At 39.6% G+C, this 13686-nt stretch overlaps 1 protein-coding gene across 1 annotated transcript in view; it reads left to right on the forward strand.

Moving 5' to 3' along the window:
* The window catches only part of RECK (reversion inducing cysteine rich protein with kazal motifs), a 56911-nt gene extending 48119 nt beyond the window's left edge, over positions 1–8792 (forward strand). Inside the window, exons 18-21 of the mRNA XM_071553451.1 lie at positions 1783–1993; positions 3914–3987; positions 6376–6531; positions 7540–8792. Of these exons, the coding sequence (XP_071409552.1) occupies positions 1783–1993; positions 3914–3987; positions 6376–6531; positions 7540–7755 (657 nt within the window). The 3' untranslated portion in view covers positions 7756–8792. The remainder of the gene's footprint in view (positions 1–1782; positions 1994–3913; positions 3988–6375; positions 6532–7539) is intronic.
* Positions 8793–13686: the final 4894 nt, after the last annotated feature.

Genomic DNA, 13686 nt, shown 5'->3' on the forward strand with positions numbered 1-13686 from the left:
TACTCTCTTAACCCACTCCTGGTTTCTGCCTTTCTGTCTTTATACCTTCTTCTGCATGTCCTTTTTCAGCAACCTCCTGGCCTGTATCAAGAATAGTGTGGCCAGCAGGACCAGGGCAGTGATCCTTCCCCAGTACTCAGCCCTGGTGAGGCCACACCTTGACTGTTGTGTTCAGTTCTGGACCCATCAGTTCAGAAAGGATATTGAGGTGCTGGAGCAGGTCCAGAGAAGAGCAACAAGGCTGGTGAAGGGACTGGAGCACAAGTCCTGTGGGGAGAGGCTGAGGGAGCTGGTGTTGTTTAGCCTGAAGAAGAGGAGGCTCAGGGTGACCTCATCACTCTCTACAAATACCTGAAAGGAGGTTGTAGCCAGGTGGGGATTGGTCTCTTCTCCCAGGCAACCAACAGTAGGACAAGAGGCCATGGGCTGAAGCTCTGCCAGGAGAGGTTTAGGTTGGATATCAGGAAGAAGTTCTTTACAGAGAGAGTGGTCAGACATTGGAATGGCCTGCCCAGAGAGGGGGTGGATTCTCTGACCCTGTAGGTTTTTAAGAAGAGACTGGCACTGAGTGCCATGATCCAGTAATCAAAGTGGGGTTGGATTCAGGGTTGGACTTGATGATCTCAGAGGTCTCTTCGAACCCAACTGATTCTATGATTCTATGAAGTACAGGTAATTCTTCTCATTGCACACCAGATACCTCATGAGATACTCAGAGTATGTTCAGTCCTTGAATCAAAGGAGTATTGCACGGCTGCTGTTGTTCTCCAGGACTTACCTATGTCCAATATCCACATTCACAAAGTTTTTGACACTGGTGCCTCCAAATTTTCAGTCTTGCTTTTACTGGGAAGATGACTGCACGATAAATTGTTTGGGGTGCTCACATGTGCTTGTGCTTTGCTTTGTTGTTACTGAGGTGTGTAACACAGGAACTGGGATTGCCTTGGTGTTTCAGAGGCTGCACAGTGATCCTCCATCTGTGCTGACTTTCTTGAACTAAGGTTTAATAAAATACCTGAACTTAGCAAGAGATTATGGAATGAGTTGTACCATTTCACAAGGCATTGGACGAAGGCTTTAGTCATACCTTGTCTGCAGAGGGTCAGCAGTTCCATTTCCTTCTGTCTAGGTTCAGAAGTTGAAGTTTGTTGGCATTTGACAAAGTGTCTCACAATAGATTTTATTCTTTTGAAGTAAACATATGCATTTATCTTTATATAATAGTAATGCATACATAAATAACGTGTAAATGAGTAATATATAAAAATATACAATGTGTTAGAAATGCATGCACATGCACAATACATTTTAAGAACACAAATCCATACTAAAATAAATTAATAAATAAATTACTAATGACTCATTAAAATATTGATACTACAACAGAAAAATGTTTCTTAACAAATTGACTTTATTAAAAGAATATTTTAAAATATAGTGAAATTATATTTTATTTTAATGAATTTCATATGCAAGTTGATTTAAATATGGTGATTTTATTTAAGTAATAGCGCAGAACAAAAGTTGTTGTTTTCCAAAATGTATTTTATTGTACATTTCTCAGATTCCACCTTACATTTCTCTATCAACTTCTTTAAGTATTTACCCTTTTCACTTGTGACCCATTCAGAAGCTGGCAGGTTATTTACTCCAGTTTCCCTACTTTTGGCAATACTAGCTGTGAATTCCCATCAGCTTTGTTTTTCCTCATGTTAAAACCACTGGGAAGTTTCTGTAGCATGGCCGCATGGAGTTTTGAAACCTTGCTGTGTATTCCAGCCCTTCTGCAGGTCGGAGGAGCCTGTGTGTGGGCACAACGGGGAAACCTACGCCAGCGTCTGCGCCGCCTACTCCGACCGCGTGGCCGTGGATTACCACGGACGCTGCCAGGCCGTGGGGGTGCTCTCGGACTTCGGCTTCCACACGGAATGTGCCTTTGTGAAGTGTCCCCAGCTCGCTGCCACTGGCTGCAAACCCGTCATTGCACCAGGTGTGGTAATGCTGTTACCACCCGCTCCTGGGAAGGGGATGGGGGTAACCTAGGTTGTTATCAATCATTCCCTTTGGGGTGGATTAAAGTGAAACGACACTAGATAATCAGTGTTTATTTAACAATTTCGTATAATGTGATATAGAAAATAACCTTAGTGGGAGGGGGGGGGGAAAGATGTGTAGGGGGAGGAAAGACAGGAGAAGAGTCCAGGACAGCAAGGAAAAAGAAGCGATGAGAAAAGATGAGAGAATGTTACATAGTCACCGCCCCGGGATCCAGCGTTGCATCTCAGCAGTCCTGCAGGCGGCGGGGGCGAGAAACAGAACCCAAATTCCCAAAGTCACCAGTCCATTTTTATACCCTCAGCATGCCTTTTGCACCTCCCCAGAGGCAGGGGGTTGTTTTCCATGAAGCAGTGTGGCCAGCCGGGCTGTGAACCCCCAATATTCCCCGGGTTCTTGTGGAGGGCAGGACAACGGCTCTTCTTGCCTCTTCAGGGCTTGTCACTTTTAGCACTGGAGGAAGAGATGGGCCCAACTGCCCATCAGGGGTATAATGCAAAAGTCAAAAGCCTGCAAAGTCTCTTAGAACGCATAAATCATTAACCGTTTCAGTCTCTGACAAATGCCCTGGAGAAATTCAATGCAGAGAGGATATTTGGAACAAAGCTTACACTTTAAAATGTTATATTCCATAATGTCTTTGAGACTTCTAAGAAAATGGATGAAATAGAGATCTCTTCTTAAGGCCAGCACAAGGCAATATCAGGACCCAGATGAGTAAGCGTGAAGTGGAAAAGCTTTGGCTTTAGGAGTCATACTCTTCAGTCTTGAGACATTTGCAGCTGTCCCCAGGGGATGGGTTTGGGAGAAACAAGTGAGGTCTGTGGTGTCTGGGGAAGGATGTCTCTAGGAATCTGATGAGCAATGTTTTGGAAGTGGCAGCAGAGATACCACAGTGGAATACCGAGCTGTCATCAACACAGGGTTCCCAGAAGAGCAAAGATGATACTTAACTAGAAGACAGCAAAAAATACCATATGTATTTACAGTACTGTAACAGAGGAAGACAGTAGCAATAGTTTTGCAGTTGTGCTGGTTTGAACTGGTTTTTTATTGTTTTCATAAATACTTCTCTTATGAAACAACAACTAATCACAAGTAATGCACAGAGCACAGAAAGCTCCATTTTTAAAAAGAAACAGTTTTATTCATTTTTCTTATTTCTCACCCACTTTGCAAAAGGGTCTTTGTGCTTTGGTATTATGATTAGTATTGTAAAAGTCCCTCTGTGAATGGGAATTATAATAAGTTGGGGAGTGAATTTAATACACAATCACAGGTAGAAAGTTGAAATATTAGCCCTTTGGTTTCTGAAATGGTGGGGAAAAACAGAAGAAGAAATACGACATGTTTTTGTGTTAAACACAGATCTGTCAGACAAGTCCTTTTCCCCCCTTATTAGCTAAAGATTCTAAACTCCAACTGCTATAAATGCAGAAGTTAATACTTGAATGTGCATAATTGTTTGTCATGTCCTAGCTGTATCAGCACTTGAAATCCATAATTTCTCTAGTTGCATATGGATTCATCCATACAAAACCTTGGCTTGTGGTACACAAAGTGTCTCCAGTTTTTAGCTTACAATAATGAATGATCTTGAAATTGAATGAAAATTCAAGCTGTTTCTTCACGTTGATAGTAGCAAATGTGTGTTGAAAGGTGACTGCTTTTGCATGTGAGTGTTTTCAATATGAAAAAATATTAGAAATGTTTGATTTTGCTATCAAATTGATACATTTACTTTGGTAGTTCTGCTATTTTCATTCTCAGTTAATATTCAAATTTTGACTCCTGCTTACTTAAAAGTGAAATGACTACTTGCTTTTATCTCTGAGTTTTTTTTTTATTCACACAGGAGCCTGCTGTCCTCTCTGTGCTGGAATGCTGAGAATCTTATATGACAAAGACAAGCTGGATAATTTTGCAAGGGTAAACAGTTTAATCAGGCCTAATGTTATATGGTACATGAAAAGTCAAGTTACTGTATAGTTTCTCCTGAAAAGTTATAAAACCCACTATTTTTCAGTAGTTAGTATGTGATTTTTTTTCTGCTTATACTTTATTTCTTTATATGAGGTGTATAAATTGAATTACAGTGCAAAGCAAGACAGAATTAGAGTAAGCACAAACAGGGAGCCTCAGGTTTGCAGTTTGTGACTTGTAATAGTGCAGACAAAGGATATGGGAACAGCACCTGCCTTATGCTGGTAATACAGTGTATATTTATTATCTGTGGCTTTTTTGTTAAGTCTGTTCTGCCAGCTCACTATGTCCTAATGTAGGTAACTTTGTTGATGTTTTCTTTTGTTTAAATGGGACTATTTGCACTCTTTGGTTATCTAGATAGTTGTCACTTGTGTTGTTGCTCATCAGCTAAAATGCTAGATTTTAGTTAACATCTCCATAAGTTAGACATCAGCATTCTTCATTGCTGCTTTTTGAAACCCTCCAGCACAAGACTGATCTGATGCTGATTGTCCATCCCTGGACACACCATCCCGGGCCCAGACACTCCCCATGTGGTGGATAAGAGGATTGCACTTTACTATCCCCTGCTTTTATGCTTCAGTATACAGAACATGGCAGAACACTTCACTTGTGGCACAACAAAATAGAGTAACATGATGATTGTGCCTGGGGAAGCAAAACAATTCATGTTTGTATCTGCACATGATTTTCATTTTATGCCAAGAAGAAAGAGAATTTTTCCAAAACAGTATAGAATTATATTAACCTGTTTATATGTTTGCAGTAGAGATAATTAGCTCTTTTTGTAAAACCACAGAAAAATTTAGCTTGAACATTGGTTTTATTCTTCTTTCTCCCCCCTCTTTTTTACTTCCTTTGTCACCAAAGTCCTGCTGACTCTTTTCTCTTGCTCACCTGTTGCCACCATACACACTCCTCAAGTTTTCACAGCTCATGTATATCAAATAGTTGTCTGTATCTTTACATTTAAAATATGTCATCCCTCAAACATTCAAGAGTCGAGAGAATCTTAGCACTGACTAGAAATTACATAAGTTTGGTTGAAGCTTTCTCCTTTGGAAAAAGTAGTCATGTGTGCCTCTTTTAGTTCAGACAGCTGGTTCATGGGAGAAAAAAATGCTTCAAATACTAAACAGTTATGTAAATCTGACTTTTTTCCTCCCCCCACCCCTCTGACTGTTTTTATTAAAGATACCAGGAAACAAAAGTCACAATCTCTGCAGAGCAAAGAAGCATTAGAGATCTGCTAAAATTTAATCTACTAAACTTCCAAACAAAGACAGTAAAATCCAAGTTTGAAACAGTCATTCTTGAAGTATCCCTGTGCTTCTGTTTTAAGACTGTTTGAAGAGAGTTTGCTGATTAATCAGCATGTCAGACTAGATTTTAATGGACAAGGAAATCCCCAAAGATCTGGTGAAAGAAATGTTGTGTGACACCTTACAAATGTGATTCATATAATCTATTTGGATATCCCAGATTTCCACTTGTTGAGGTCCTGTACCAGTGATCTCAAAAGAAACAAAGCTAAAAATAAGCAGTAATATATATATATATAAAGTAGTATAAGAAGGATGGAGTTCTTGCAGCTAAGGCTAGAAAACAGAACACAACAGAATGACCAAAAGGCACAAGTGAAGTGCTTGTGATCTGGAAAAAAGGCTGAAAAACCTTTAAGGTGTGGCACTCCTTAAACACACTGAGCATCTACAACCAAGTTATTGTTTGTCAGATATAGACAGCAGAACAGAGATAAAAAATTTAAGAGAAAAATATATTTACCTGGTAGTTAAAGTACTGAACTTAAAATGTCACATGTTCCTGTAGGTACAGACATGTATGTGTGCTCACAAAGCCATAGCTCTGCATTTCTGGGGCTCTTGGGAATAGGTTCTGTAGCTGTAAAGTAGTGCCACCTGGAAGGGCTGCTCTGCCTCTTGTTTCCCAGCGTGGGAGCACAAGCTGCTGTAACACGTAACAACTGACATTATTTGGAGGTACTTCATACACAGATGCACTAACCATGAAGGTGCAGAACAACACATATCAAAACCATGGTTGATTTAAGAAATAAATATTCTTTCCCCTTCTTTAATGTTTTTTATGTTTTAAGTGGTTTGATTTTGGGGGTTTTTTTAAGCATCAAAATAATTTTTTAGAATGATGTTTTAGAATCATTGAATCATTTAGGTTTTTTTGATAGCATTTAGAGTGGAGTTTAGGACTGAGTAGTTTAATGGCTGAAACAAATTTTCTGGCGTGACATCAAAATTCAGGAGGAGAATTTTCCATATCACATCATCCACAGGGTTCTTTATTTTCTTCCAGGTAACAAATAAGAAGCCAATAACAGTACTTGACATTCTTGAGAAAATCCGCCTGCATGTGTCAGTGCCACAGTGTGATGTGTTTGGATACTTGAGCATAGAATCCGAAATTGTGATTCTCATCATTCCTGTGGATCAGAACCCCAAACCATTGCAGGTAGACTATGTTACTAATTTTGTTTACCCAGCATGGATTTACTTCATTTTTGTATGAATGGTGTTTCTTTCTCAGGCAGATACATTGTGTGTATTTTGATTGCTGTGCTACCACAGCAACACTGTTATGTCCAACTTGGCTCCAATTTCTGTCTCCTCCTTTAGCAGAAATAGCCCAGAAGGTTACTAGGACTTAGCAAAGAGGCCTTGAGCTTTGCCAGCCTGGGTAGCTCTCACTCCATCTGCAGCAGGTGCTGTCAGATCCCTGGGGAGAGGAGGACTCTGAAATCAGAGACCACCCAAAAACCAGGGAGGAGCTGCTCATCTCACTGGTGATACCCATTGCTGAGCTCGACATTCCTCAACTTTCAAAGCTTTGGACCTCCACATATTAAGTTTGTTAAGTTTAAATTTCATCAGGGGCAGCTTAAAAGGGCTGATAAAGAAAATTAATACTAAATTCATTCCCGGGGTACAGTAGAATGTAGAGTGGAAAAAATTCATTGTCATCATGTCAGTGGGGGAATGGAAACCTGGGGTTTGTCAGGTTTTCCTATTACTTCCATTATTCTCTTCCCTTCCCATAAAAGTAATGAGTCTTCCCTGACTTTGAAGAAAAAGCCCAATAAGGAGAAAATCCTGATTTTTCTGCTGTTGTAGACTTCAAGGTCTATCTTGGTCTATCAGGAAGGAGGTACTTAGTGTGGTTATAATTTACTGTGAGACTTTTGGCATCAACATTCAAAACACAAGACCCGCAATAACTTGTATATGGCTTCCTGCCTTTTCTTTTGCTACTACTCAGGCTTTCCATGAGAGTTTTCATAGTACCAAAGTCTATGAGAAGAGCTCTGATTTTTTTTAATAAATACTCCCCAAAACTGTGTAAATCTTATGTGCTGATAGAAACAACTCAGATTTTCTTTCCTGAATTTTGCTATCTTGCAACATTTTTGCATTGGCATTTTACATAATAAGAAGAGAAATAATAACTTTTTTTTCCCCCCAGATTGAAGCCTGCAATAAAGAAGCAGAAAAGATAGAGTCACTGATAAATTCAGACAGTCCAACATTAGCATCACACGTGCCACTGTCAGCTCTAATTGCATCTCAAGTACAAGTTTCATTTAGCATTTCTTCTCCTTCTGTTCAAGTGGTGCCTGTTCTGCACTCCCTGTTCATAAGCCTTTTATTCACCTTGTCAGCATTAATATATTATATATAACTGCTTGGAAAATATACATGAGTATTGTGGCATTTATGTTGTGAAGGACATTCAGAACTGTTGATCGCTGAACCAGCAAACAAGAATCGTAGAAGATTTGATGAACTTGTGTTTTTCAATGAAGAACTAGAAGTATTTGGATAATGTGAAAAGATGATTCTGTTGTTCATTACTGGTCCGACGACTGTTTCAGCACAATTAGATTGTTCTCCATTGCTCTTGGAAACATAACTGTAGTCTCGAAGGTTCTGACATTATGGATTTATGTTTTTTTCTGAGAATGGATCTCAGAGGGTTTTTTCAGCAATGAACAAAACAGTGTTTTGAGTTTACTGAAGAATGTTAATTTTATGTTGTTCAGATGTGTATCAGTGACAATGAAAAGCATGCACCTATTTTAAACATCATTTTTGGAAGAAACAGATTGCTGCTACTTAATTACCTTACCAAAAATTTTATTCTCATGTAAATATGCTTTCATATTTTATTATGAAAAAAAACTAACTAGCCCTGGGCCTATTTCAGTAGACGTCTTCACTTGGAGTAGTGAAGACTTGCAGGACATTGGGCTCACTGCTTGTACAATGACAATCAAGCTCTATGCTCGTACCTGACTTCAGTGAAGAGGTATGTTCTTTTTATAGTTTTGTACATTTCAGAATATCATATTGGATGCAAAATTATAAAGAATCTCAGTATCTATATTTAAGTGCCATTTAAAGTATTGCAGTATTTGCATGTTATCTAATGAAATTTATACTTTAAATGTTTATACAAACAGTATGTTCTATTATGTATTGTATTTTATGCACCTGACCTTAGTCTACATGAAGTATTTTATATCAGTATTATGATAGCCAACTTTTGAAGTATATACAGAAAAACTTATTTTTGCCAAAATGCTGAACTTTGAAAGAAAGCACTGAAAACTTTTTGAACATGTATGTTGTAGCATGTTTGTAGCAATTATTTTCTGCTAAATCTTTTAAATGCAAGAGTATTAAAGCTTTTTATTTTAATAAACACTTTGTCGTGTCCTTGTGTAGAATGATGTCATTCTGTAGAACTCAGCAACACAACAATATTTTCCTTTATCTCTCAAATCAGCACTTAAAACTAACTGCAGTTACACCCATTCGTGACTCACACAGATAATGTTTCCAAATAGATTCCAGGGGGGTCTGGAAGATTTTTTACCAAATCCGTGTCATGTGCACATAAGTCTACACTGTGAGTGTTGGGCCTGATTAACTATTGAAGAAGAATGTGGGTGTCTCTGTGGGACCCTCTGGGGTGAGGGTACAGTCAGCCTCAGTTTGGATTTGGAAGAGACTTCTCTCACCTACAGATGGAAATCTGCACAAATGTAAAGGACAGAAATACTCTTATTTGTACCTAAACTTCAAGGCTCAGCCTTCTCACAGCAAAACAAGCGACCAGATGTCCATATTTGCAAGGCAGCAGAGGGAGTTTCTTTGGAAACTCCATCAGTTGCTTTTCTAAGTGTACCTCTGTTGTTTGTTGTCTCTTAATGAGTGAAGAGCATTTTTGTATTTCCAGTGCAGTTGTACTACATACATATTTCCTGAGTTCTTTGGGTAGATGATGACAAATGCACATAATCTTTGAAAGTGTTCTTGCCAAATAACTTGAGGAAGATTCATGCAGATAATCATCCAAGTCTTGAAACAAAAAACCTGTTGAATATGTTGATAATCCATCTGTTTCTGAAATCTGTTCTGTGGATTCTTTAGACTTGGACACAGGAATATAATGCATATTTTTGAAAAGCTTTTTGAACTGAAATGGCTCAGATGATCTCCACAAAAACTGCAAGTAATTCAGATGGTTGATTGAATTCCTTATTTTTTCCAACTCATTAGCGAGTATCTCTTCAATGTGCAGCCTGTTGGTTGCTTAGCATTTAGCTGAAGCAAATCTGATGGCTACTAAAACGAATTATAAATGTATTAAGAAAATATATATATATATGTATATATATATATATCTATATGCACCACACTGGAAAGCTTAGCTAAGAGTTTAAAAACATACCCTTTGTGGAATAGCGTATACGATGAATTTATTTTTATACATCTGTGAAAATTTTCTTCAAAGAAAACTAATACCAAAAAAGTTGCCTCAATTTGTATGATGGACTTAAGCCCAGAGATTCTTTAATTCATGTGAGTGTCCAGTACTTGCTAAAAAACAGTGAGGATTTTGAGGGGTTATGTTAAATATGTACAGAACCAATGAGATTTCATAGAATCCTAAATTCTTAAACAGAAGTCCAGCATCCAAAGTGTACAGGGCTTAGGGGTTTTTTGCTGGATGAAAAGCACTTAACTATTTTCTAGGTTTTCTTAAGACCTTGGACTACCACAGAGGAATGAAGAAACTATTTACTTACAAGTTTTGAATTCAACTGGACTGAGATAAAAGATGGAAGAAACCAAGCACAGTCTTACTTGCAATTTAGGAAATGTGAACCTACCAGGGGCAAATTTGATAAAGGTTTCAGAGTAGTTTTCCATGAAAGTGCTAATGATTTTCTGTCACCGTTTGTGTGGAAATTTTGGTTCACTTAAGAAAGGATGTGTGCTGGTTTAAAGGCAAACCAGCAGGGGAAATGAACTCACCACAAGAGAGATTATAAGTCAGAGCTAAAATTTAATAATAATATTACAATAACAACACTGACACAAAAGGGAAATTGCTTTCAACTCACAAAAACCCAGCAGTATAACCCAGTGTCCTGGGGCACAAACCCAAGGGGGTTTGTTAGCCCTTGTGCTGAGACCCCTGTGGCTCCCCCAAGTCCAGAGCAAAAGGAAAAGAAAAACCTGTTGGTGCAGGCGAGGGCTGTGGTCTGGGCGAGAGCGGTGATCTCCTCCTGTCGAGGTCCTGCTGCTCCTCCAGATCCAACGAGAAGTTACCAAGGTCTTCTTACCCACCCCTTATGTACCCTCAGGGAGCTCTCAGTCCCTCCCCCTGGGCGGGGACTCACACAATGGGTGATTAACTCTGGGAGCCAGGGGGTGTTGAGCTGTTGATGGCCCATTAGCAGCTCCGCCCCCTCAGGCTGGGTGTGAAGGTGATAATGACTCCCTGGGCAGCTGCTGCTAATGGCCCATTGTCCTTGGGAAATGAATAGAGGGGGTAGAATACACAGCTTTGATCACCCACACACAGTGTCAACTGGTCCCTCCTGCTGAACTACGACAGGATGGGGACAGCACAAGAGCACTTCAAAGCAGCACAAGCCTCTTTATTACTTTTACAGCAGGACCCAGATGAAACATTTGCCAGACATTATTTGCTTCTCTGCTGAAAACCAGAATTAGTGGCAGTAACTGGCTCCAGAGAGATGCTTCAGTTCTCCCTCACTTTGCTTAGTTTTAATACATGCACTGCTAAAGCAAAGAGGTTTCTGTCTGAGTTTTGAGTCCAGCAGGACCTTTCAGAAAAGGTGAGGACAGTTTGTGAGAGGGTGTGAAATGGGCACTTAGAACTGCAGTGTAGCTTCAAAGCCTTTCTCTCTCATGCTCTAGTTTTGTACAACTTCAGCCATGTCATAAGTTGGAGATTTCCACATCTCTCAAAGGTAGAGTGCTATTTATACATCAGTTCCACAACACTTTTCCAGTTCTTCCTTTTACACATAACAAACAATATTTCAAAATTTTTGCTCACCATCTGTATTCCTAGGAAGCCCTGGGAGCATCTATGTAAGCAAATAAAAATATGTGAGTGCTTTGTAAGATTGTGGCCTAGATGTTTCATATCTGAAGTCTGGACTGTAAGGTGACCCTCTAGTCAAATGAATCTCAAAAAGCAAAAAAGTATCTGAGGGGAAAAAAGATTTATCTGCCAGGGTTGTGCTAGACCTGATTGCAACTTCCTGCAAGTTCTTTGAACTGGTGGTTTTATACAGTGAGACCAGTGGCTCCAGCTGCTCCATGTGGAAGGCAGATGAAGGGATGTGGTGGAGTTCCCACAGCTGGAGATTTTCAGGATGTGACTGGACACGGTGCTAAATGAAGCACTGAAAGACTGGACCAGATGATCTTTTGAGGTGCCCTCCAGCCAATGCTGTTCTATACTTCTATGATTAAACAAATGCTTTCAGTTGCAATACATGGAAATTTTTGGCTTATTAAATAATTTTCACATCTTATGAACACTGTTAGAATTAATTTGTTTTTTTCAAAATGGCGTATAAAATAGCCTGTATTTCCCACTTCACACAGGCTTCTTCATGATATATCAGAGCCTTTAGAGTATAAATACTTTCCAGTGATGCAAGTTTTATTTAAATGACAAACAAAATAGACTTCTGTAAGCATAACATAGTGACAAATCTGATGATCAGTAAGTTCTTTGTAGTTCTTTATCTTCTTGACAGTCACCGACCGTAAGTTCAACAAGGGAAAGTGCCACACTCTGTACCCGGGATGGGCAACCCTGGATGTAGGGACAGACTGGGGAATGCCACAGAAAGGGACCTGGGGCAAGTGGAATATGAGCCAGCAGTGCCCTGGCACCCAGGAGGGCCAACCATGTCCTAGGGGGCATCAGGCACAGCATCACCAGCTGGGCGAGGGAGAGGATTGTCCTGCTCTGCTCTGCACTGGGGTGGCCTCGCCTGGAATATTGGGGCAGTTTGGGGCACTGTAATATAACAAAGATATTAAGCTCTTAGAGCGTGTCCTAAGGAGGGCAATGAGGATGGTGAAGGACCTTGAGGGGAAGCCATGTGAGGAGCAGCTGAGGGACCCTGGTCTGCTCAGCTGGAGAAGAGGAGACTGAGGGGAGACCTCATTGCAGTTACAACTTCCTTGTGAGGAGAAGAAGAGGGGCAGGGACTGACCTCTTTTCTGTGGTGACCAGAGACAAAACTGAAGGGAATGGCCTGAAATTGTGTCAGGGGAGGTTTAGTCTGGATATTAGAAAAATTTTCTTCCCCCAGCAGGTGATTGGGCACTGAACAGGCTCCCCAAGGCACTGGTCACAGAACCAAAGGTGACAGAGTTCAAAAAGCATTTGGATGGTACTCTCATGCACATGGTGTGACTCTTGGGGATGGTCCTGTGCAAAGTCAAGAGTTGGACTTGATAATCTTTGTGGATCCCTTCCTACTTGGCATATTCTGTGTTTCTGTGATACTTGGACTCTCCAATGCTTTTATCAGGGAGGAAAAAAATCAAACCATTACATTAGTCCATTATTCTCCAACTACTGGCTAGTGTTATGTAGAAATTAGTTCATGTATTTTAAGTACATCTAATTTTAATACCACTACTAGAAAATCCTGTGCACTGACACACAGCCTTCCCCTTCTGTATTCTTCAACATGAACAAAGTTTTAGACAAAAATATACTTGTGCTAGATCTTTTGAAGGAGACTTACCCCAAGGGCAACAGTGAAATGTCTAAGTAAAAGCTCTTGTAAAAGAAGGCTTTTTTTGCCTTGCAGTTCCTAAGGCATAAAGGAGAATAAAAAATAAAGGACAGTATTCCCTGAGGTTGTAAGAACTCATGAAATAATGCAGTAACTTTATCATCACTTATATAAAGAAGAGTTGTTAACTTTAAATTTTTCATTAGATTATCATGCATATATAAGAGCACAATTCTGATTACATTACGTAGGTGTGCATATATATCTATATCTATATCTATCTATATAGATATATATATATATAAAAATCTATGGACCTATAAAATACTTTCAAAGTTCTTGTTTTAACAGATGCCTGTTAATTAGACCTTAGTCCTTTCTTAAAACAAAATAAATCTATTTTTCCCCCCAAAGGATTCTCCGGTTTGCCTTCCTCAAAGCTGGCTTCTGCTTCACTTGGCCAGGTCCAGTAGGGAGAGTAATCTGAGCCAAAGGTGTTGATGGTCCTGTGACTATGACAGTATTGG

This window comes from Pithys albifrons, chromosome 4 (genome assembly GCF_047495875.1).
Source record: "Pithys albifrons albifrons isolate INPA30051 chromosome 4, PitAlb_v1, whole genome shotgun sequence".
NCBI classification, from domain to species: Eukaryota; Metazoa; Chordata; class Aves; order Passeriformes; family Thamnophilidae; genus Pithys; species Pithys albifrons.